At 37.4% G+C, this 8,796-nt stretch overlaps 1 protein-coding gene across 1 annotated transcript in view; it reads right to left on the bottom strand.

Annotated features, from left to right (window-relative positions):
- Window positions 1–8,593, bottom strand: part of LOC103779175 (BRCA1-A complex subunit BRE-like) — a 79,688-nt gene extending 71,095 nt beyond the window's left edge. The window contains exons 1-2 of the mRNA XM_008946795.1: window positions 8,351–8,593; window positions 6,704–6,813 (exon numbers count right to left, since the gene is read on the bottom strand). Of these exons, the coding sequence (XP_008945043.1) occupies window positions 6,704–6,813; window positions 8,351–8,593 (353 nt within the window). The remainder of the gene's footprint in view (window positions 1–6,703; window positions 6,814–8,350) is intronic.
- Between the last annotated feature and the right edge of the window lie 203 nt (window positions 8,594–8,796).

Below are 8,796 nucleotides of genomic sequence, written 5' to 3'. Positions count from 1 at the left end.
TTCCCTACAGCTGGCCCACATAGTTCTTCAGAACAAAATGTCCTACATAAAACACCAAAAAGATTCTTATTAATTCTTAGGTATGAAAAAAACCCTGCCACCTGTAACAGACACAGTTCAGTACTAACATGGATTGATTCTGTTCAGGTGGTTTCTTTCTCCTACAAAAGCATTTCAAGGAAAGGAAGATAAAATCTGCTGCATGTGCTCTAATATCTTGGGGAAATATCTGAAAAAGGCACTTCAGTAATGCACTATGGATGTCAGAATGGCAATGAAAATACCCTCCAATCCCCAAACCATAATAATAATATAGGCAATAGAAAAGCCAAAACCATCTGACATATCAAAAGGAAAGTACAAGGTTTTGTAGAAATGAAATTACTTTCATTAGCATAACAAACATGATCCAAAATAATAATGGAAAAAAACCCCAACTGTTGCAAATAGAGGGGAAGATTTCAAAAGTAGTACATACTGGCCTAGGTAGTAACTGAGATGACAACAATTTGCAATGTCATTGCCAGAATTAGTTTTGACTCATTAAAAGTGCTTCTGACAATCTGATTGTACAAAGGTACAAGTCTAAACACACGGGCAACAGTAAAGAACACAGAACACCTTTATGAATAATACCATCTGATGTCCTATAGAAAAATTACATTGTTCCCTTCTTCCTTCATTATCACTCTTTGTAGGAGGATAAACACACCTAGAAGCAGTGATACCATAGTAAAAATGCTGAGGAGGATATTTTAGAAGAGTACAGCTTTACAACAGTACTTAGAAATGCCTGTGTTGAAATAGGGATTATGACAATGAAACATGTTATTGTACCTTTAATTAGGGTAGCTTGAAATAAACTGTATGTACACAAGTGGAATAATACAAATCTGCCAAGTAAGGTCTTGCATCTAAAGGAAAGAAATGTGTTTAAAACTACTGAAGTATCTGTAAACCATTCCACTCTAGTCAGATGCAGAGGAAAGGAGTTGGAGGGCACTGTCCTGAACCATGTTTCTGTTTTCTTCTGTAATCTGTAATTAACTCCATTTTCTATTTTTTCTGCTATACAAGAAAATCCTTTAAGGGGTAAAGTAATTCATATATCACATAAAAATACTCCCTCCACCATCAGAACCTTATGCACACAGGCTGATACTCTGAGAAATGCCTGACAAAATTTCCAGGAAGCCACAAGCCCCTCCCACTGTTCAACACTAAGTTTTGCTCTGAGACTTGAGCCAATGTCAAACTCTGGATTGCCACAAACCATAAGTCAGACCAAAAACTGCCCCTTATCTCCTATACAGAGAAACTACTACCTCATTACCTAGCAACAAAATCAGTTCCACTGAACTGCCTCGAGTATTTCATACTTCAATGATTAGGTCTAATTGCTTAGTCTCTTAACTCAAAAGAAAACTATCTTAAAAACCTCACTAATTGAACCATTTAAGGACAGCATTAACACATCCACCATTAAAGAACCATTTAGATGATGGACACATAATCTTAGTTCTTCTACAACTATTTTCACCAATTGTTCTGTATCAGCTTCAGAAACAAAGGGAACAGCTGGTACATTCGAACAGCTGGGATGGAAGCACAAGTCAAACTGTTTTGACTGTCAATCCTAATCTACCCTGAAGCTGTCAACAGGCCGTCAAAAGGTGGCTGCAGCAAAACAGAACATTTTTAGGATACAGGAAGAGCAGCAAAGCAGAACTATACTGGGATTTGGGTTACAGTGCTGGCTACAGTTTCAGAAGATTCGGATGACAGGGACACAGCACATAGAGCAGGCAGGAGATATCACTGACTCACTGGCCAGGCATTGGGTAGAGGCATGACCAAACTAGGCTTACTGCAAGAGAAAGCCCTGCAAAGCAACAGTCACTCCTGCTCCCATGTCTGCAAAGATGCTCTGGGATTTGAAGAAGTCATGAACTGTCTCGGTGGTCTTCTAACAATTTTACTGAAATCATTAACTCAGATGGATAAGCACATTTTAATATGCCAACCACAAGACCTTCTTAATTCTGTCTTCTACAAAGATGGGTATATAAAAAGGCCTGAACATGACTACTCATTTAGAGTGTGTCCATAATCATTCTGAAACAGCAGCCTTCAGCTGGTGATGTGCACTCAGCTGTACAGCATGCACTCAGCTTCAAAGGTGAAACGTGCACCTCAAACGTAGTAAGAGGCAGTACCTGGCAGTAAATAGATAATATTCTATGGTTTTCCTCCTCTGACTCCAAGCAGAAAGGACAAGTAAAAGACAGGAAACATCTTAATGCAAATACACATTTAACTTTCTATTTTTTTTTTTTCCCCATCAGTGAAAAATACACAGAAACATTCAAAGTCTAGGAGTTCAGACCAGGTTCTTGTTATTCTTCTCTGCCCGTCTAAGAAGGTTAAATGCAGTCACCAAACTGTGCATACCACCCTCAGTCACGAAGAACCCTCTGGCACAGCTCCCAGACCAGTAAAAAACGACCATTTTAGTCCCCAAAGCATGGAGCCTGATCCATTTAAGCAAAACAAGTTCCACTGACAGCTGGTTTCCTTAGCATATTCACGTCTGTGTATTTATCAGAGAAAAGCCCTCCAGGACAAGAGTGTTTATTGCAGGATTATTTCTGTGAATCCAGGGAACACAGCATTCACTGAGCAACAGTGTTTCTACCCTTGCATCTTTTTTCTTAATATGTGAACCAAGACAAACCCATTTTTATTTTATTTAGCACTAATGACTTGTGAAACGAAAAAAAATAAATACATTAATTTTTTTGTAAACCCCACTTCTGAGCCATGTTCATTTGTAGTATGCTGACACATATTTTAAACATCGATATAGAAATTAGTTGTTCAATCTCACACTGTCTTCTTGGATTTGGAGCCTAGTGACTTTCAGTAAACAGAAACCAAAGATAAAATGGATATTTTTATTACAAATTTCCCTTCCATACAGATATCTAGTATACTTTCACTAGAAAGATAATTTTGAGCAAGCAAGATGCTTTCTACCGACAGGTTTAGAGACGTTATGAATAATGCATGGAGATGTGACAGAGGCATAGAGGGTAAACATCCCAGCACCTCCTCATCATGCAGAGGAGTGTGGGAGCAGCTCCAGAACACCTCCGTTCCCACCTAGCAGGAGGAGGTCAGGTAGATGAACAACTGGGAGGCCTCAGGGACTGACACTGCTCAGCTCTCTGACCCTCTTCCCAGAGCCCAGCAGCTGTCAGCAAGGGATGGAGGGCATCCTGAGGCCAGTCCCATGCCCTGAGGTGGGAGCAGGAACTGGACAACCAGGGGACACATTCACAGATGCTGACAAGCACCATCCTCTCAAGTTGGGTGGTCAGCTTACCACTTCCTCCAGAAGTGTGCAGAAAATTGTTCTTACGACACTACAGTTATGACAGCAGTTTTTAAACAAAACACACATCATAAATACCTTGTATTTCATTTTAACTTCATCTAACTTTTGAAATCATTAAAGGCTACTGTTATTGGCATTTATTTGCTTATTGATGCAGTGCAATAAAGAACAAGAAGAATTCTTAAAATTATAAGATGAAAGTTTTTTAAGTGATTGATTTCAAATGAAGGTAGCTAACTATAAATTGCTGTTAATGTGTTTTAACAGTTACTATTTAAAGGAATGTTTTTAAATTAGCAAGTTTTAACAAAAGAATTAAACCAGATACAGTTATGAATAACTGTTGCTGAGATTTTTATAAACTAACACAAATGCTTCCCAACCCTAAGCGTTGACTTCACACTCTTGCAGCCAGGCACCACACCATGCAAGCCAATGGAACAGCAATACTGACTCGTGTCAGCCACAATACTTCTCTAACAGATTTTTTGCCCCTGCTTTAATATGTGCACTTTTTCAAGCCAGCCAACCTACTGATGTCTGAGCCTCAAACAATACAAAGTGGACATTTCCCTCGTTCTGCAAATCTCTCTTCCAGAGCAGTCTATGACCAAGAGCAGTCAAAAGTCTTACTAGCATTATGTTTACCATCCATCTAAAAATGGAGCAAAAGTGCTTTGCAATAACCCTTCAAAGGAAAAACACTAGATTCATACTGATAGGGCTCATATTCACTGACAAGATCTGTGGGTATGTATCATTTTTAGAAAATGCAATGTGGAAATGCATGTTTATGTGGTAGAGCACAAAAGCAATGAAATCTCTTGGGAAAGCAGGAGATAACTCACGTTACACAAACAGGCCCTTTGCTCTTATTTCTTTACAAAGCTGAAAATTTTTTATCTGAAAATGTTTTCTCATACATCACGAAAATGCTATTCCTGTTTGTTCATTCTTTCCAAGGTGAACAGAGCTCAGTATTAGCAAAATAATTGTGGAAATTTTATATTTTTCCTGTTTTGAGTACTTAGGAATGTTATGCTGGGAACTGTCAACTACTACTTACTCCACCTCAAATTCTCCTGCAGAAAAAAAATACACTGGTAATTTGCTTACATGGTTTTTGTAGATGCAATTACTGTTAGCAGCAGGAAAGAACTTTTATAAGCAGAACACAATTCAAATGTAACATGCCATGGCCTCCAGTCATTAAACTAATCCTCAGGGCTTCTTGAGGCTTTTTGTACTTTTGGCAAAAAGTATAAAGAAGTACGCATTGTTGTTTCAGTTCCCAAACACTGGAAAGTCAAATATCTGGACTGTCAGCCCTTGCTAAACAGAGCAGAGATTGGTTTTGGGAAAGAACAAGACACAACTGTATCTTTGTTATTTAAGTGCAACTGAGCAATCATTGGAAACATACTCATACATTTTTCCATGGCACATAGAAAGTAGCCAGTAGAATAAAGGAAGGTGCAACAGCTCACAAGCACCTCTAGTATTATGAGTTACCAGAATCTAGATAACTGTGATGAATATCTTGCAAATACATGAGGATAGACTGAGAGAAGTATCTCAACTTTGATACACAGATACTGTGACAAGGTGTGGCAAGGAACTCCAGGATTTACTGGCATGATTTTACCATGACCACATAAGCTATAAATGAGAAAGCCATAAACACGTCAGATTTGTCAGATATCTACTAAAACCACTGAAGTATCTTTCTGCTATATTGTTCTACACACAACTAAAATCAGGTATTCTTTAGGGCACTGACAGAAAATGTGATACTTTCAGGAAGACAAAAGCATTCCTTTGTATTGCTGTTCTGCTTGGTATCAAAAGGTTAACATCTTTCTAAAGATATTGAAAATGGGAAAATAAGCAATGTACTCACTAGTACCTGGGTCAGTTAGATGTACCTGTGTGACCTGAAATACACTTAAGAATCAACATGTGACTAGAGCTGAAAATAAAATGGAAACTAGTGACAGCCCATTTGCTTTTAACAGCAGCTGAGCAGAAGAATCTTTTGGAACGTGGAAGGATAATTAAATGTTTGACTACAGTTATTCCCTCAACTGATGTTGACAAAAAGTAGTAAATTAATACAAATTACAAAAATGTAAAAGTTGCAAAATATATTGTGTGTGTCTCTTTGCACATGCATGTGTAACCTACATTTTCTTAGATAAAATATCTGGGAAGCTTTATGCCCGTATCTAAACCAACTCTTGGGTGGTTGGCTCTTTGGCATTTGTTTTGTTTTGTTTTGTTTTTTAAAATTGCATCCAGTAGTTTATCCAGACCAATGCTTTACTGAGCAAAATGTCAAGATACCATGTTCCTTCACTCACACAAACTTTATCACTGAGTTATTTTAAAACTGTAACAGTCAGTATTTCCCATCTTTTCTTCTCTACCCAGAAATGTCATCACCAGTTCAGAGGAAAGTCACTGCAGTATTAACCAGAAAAACAAAGCATTGATGAAACAATGCTAGACCAGTTTAACTGTTGTATACCTGTCTAATGTAGTTACTTTTTTGAGGCAGACATTTCAAGACTGAGATACTGAAGGGAAAGATGAACATTAAGACATTCTTAAATCCAGAAATAGAAGAAGAGATATTTAATGATAGCAGACTAATCCTCACGCTTCCATTTTAGGAGTATAAATTAATTTCTCAGCAGATCTGTTTGCCAACTAGTAAACGGATCAGTAAGGTTCATCAACCTTAAAATGAAATATTCAGATATTCTCCTGAAAACAAGTACCTTGATAAAGCTGAAAATTCCTAAAAAACAGTTAATAAAGCCCTAAAGGGCTTCTACAGCAATATATTATATTTATTAATTTATTATATTTCTATATTATTATATTTATTTCTTTATATTTCTATATGTATTATGTTTATACAGAGAACTTACCTTCCCACACGAAAAAGAAATTAAAGATTCCCCTACAAAAGAGCTATCAGTATGCTGTACCATAGGCAGCACTCAAAATATACTGCTATAGGAAAACACAGCACAGTTTTCATAGATTAAGATGCTACAACAATATCACACATAGCCAGTGATGACTTTCTTCATCCACATGTGGTCCAGCCATAGATAAAGAACTAGCTGGAAGAGGTGCCATTTCTCCACCAACCACACACTTGCAGTAACCACTATAACTTTAAACATTGAAAGCAATAGCACGTTATCACCTAGCCAACATTTCTCACATATATCAGGAAAAAAATTAAAAATTCAGAGATTAAGTAGAATGAACACTGCAGAAAAAAAAGTGTCTTACTGTTCAATACGTGGGGAGAGGTACAGCTTAGGAAAAACCTGAGTAGCTTCTGCATCCTCAAAACTAACAGAGAGAAGGGCAACATCTTCTCCAGGATCTTCATTCACATCCTGTACATCAAAAAAGAATAAATGTAATGTGGTAAATAAACTGAGTACTGATAAGCTCATAGGAAACAACTAATAAGTCAATTAACAATTTCTTTAGGAGACGTTTAAGGGAAGCATCTAAAGTGTAACCACTGTAAAATAGGTTGCAAATTTATTCTCTTACCATATCAGTACTTAAATGATATTATGCTGTGCTCACTTGCTGTTAAAGTATCAAAATAAAGTTACAATGTTAGTAAGTGTACAGTAGTGTAGCTCTTTTCAATTAGATGAACTATGTATTTCAGTAAATATGCAGATTTCATTTTTACAAATTCCTGGTTTAACACTAACATCAGATGCAAATGCCAAACAATTTTTTAAAATGTTAAAATATCACTATGACCACATTTTTTTTATTTGTTATTTTTCAAGGTAGTATACGGTCCAAAATTTCTGCTGTACTTAACTTCTCTGCTGGATGAAAAATGTTTCTGCAATCAAAAACTTGTATCTAGGAGTCATTGTTCCCAAGTTGCCTGCACATTAAACCCAAGCACTACTTTCAGCAAAGACTGCATACTCTATAAAAACTATTGTAAGAAAACAAAAAATCCATGCTAAACACCATGAGAGAGAATGCATTCACAGTCAAGGCTTTCTTTATATCACAATCAGTTAGTTTTGGGGACAGCTAGAACAAAATATTTCTGGTTAGGACGTGACATCTCTCCAATTCATAGATCACTTGCAGTGTGAACGAATGTACTTTTGCTACAAACAACTTAATTTAAGCTCTTGACCTCTAGTTAGAAAGCAATGAGTTAGCAGTGCAGTCACCTTCATCGACAGAGAGTAGTACAGTGCCACTTGCTGCTCACAAAGAAACCCTTTAAGGTGTTTGTGCTTATGCACACAGCAACTTGCCAAGATGCATTTGTTTTTATCCGTTTTGGAAAAATAGGGAGAGGAAATAGATAACCCAGCAGATATGTGCTCAAAGCAGGATCAACATGGTGCAGTGTGCCCTGGTGTGCTCTGTCCCACACGCAGCTGTGAGGAAGGAACATGCAAACCACTTAAAGATTGTTAGAAGACTCTGCCCTATCTGGGAAGAAAAAAAAACCCAAAGTGACTGCTGAGTGGTTTCAGGAAGACAATCTCATGCCATTTGAAGCTTTGGCAGGACTGAAACCGTTAACGTCCAGAGAGACTAGCTGCATACCAGCTATTACGTGCAGAACACAAAATGCCAAGAAACTTAGTGATAAGCTGCAGGGAAGAATGGGTCGTAAAATAGCCTAATTGTCTTAGATGAAAAATGAGACAGAGCTGACAAGTGTTTTCTTTAATTCTGCCTTGGTGTGCAGCTCACTTCTCACCACTGAAAGAAAAGTGTGCTCTGAGAAATGGTTATAAAATGGTCATGAGCACACTACAGATGAAAAGCAGAACATGATTTTAACCTGAAGTTGCAGGACAATAATCCACGAGTGGTGAGGACAAAAACTAGATGCTGTCCTATTTGGGTGTGATCAGTTTATGGATGGGATTATACGGCACACTTGCCCATAACAACAGCAGACAGGCTGTCGTGACCCACAATGTCCTGTTCCACGTTATGCTTCCAACTGGCACTATCATCTACAGCAGATGAACCAGCACAGATTACAAAAGCTTCTTCAAAAAGACAAAGAACAACAATATATATCAAAGAGTGCAAGTCACCCCCGACCTTTTCCTCAATATTTCGTATATCTCCAATGTTAAGGAAAAATTTTAAGTAAGGAAGAGCTTTCATTCCTGAAGCTGAGTATTGCATCAGCTGGCTTTTTCCCATTAATTTGCTAATTGTCAATCAGATGAAAAGAATTATTAAAACAGATTAAGCGGTAATGCTAATGACTAAAAAGTTTTTATTTTAATGGGCATTCTTCAAGAGATGACAAGTACCTGTAATACATTCACTCGTGTATGTATACAGATCTTCCAAGACCACATTCT

The sequence above is a fragment of the Merops nubicus genome, unplaced genomic scaffold (genome assembly GCF_000691845.1).
Source record: "Merops nubicus isolate BGI_N331 unplaced genomic scaffold, ASM69184v1 scaffold4579, whole genome shotgun sequence".
In the NCBI taxonomy this organism is placed as follows: Eukaryota; Metazoa; Chordata; class Aves; order Coraciiformes; family Meropidae; genus Merops; species Merops nubicus.
The sequence above is the reverse complement of the archived record's forward strand: the minus strand, read 5'-3'. Positions and strand labels throughout refer to the sequence as shown.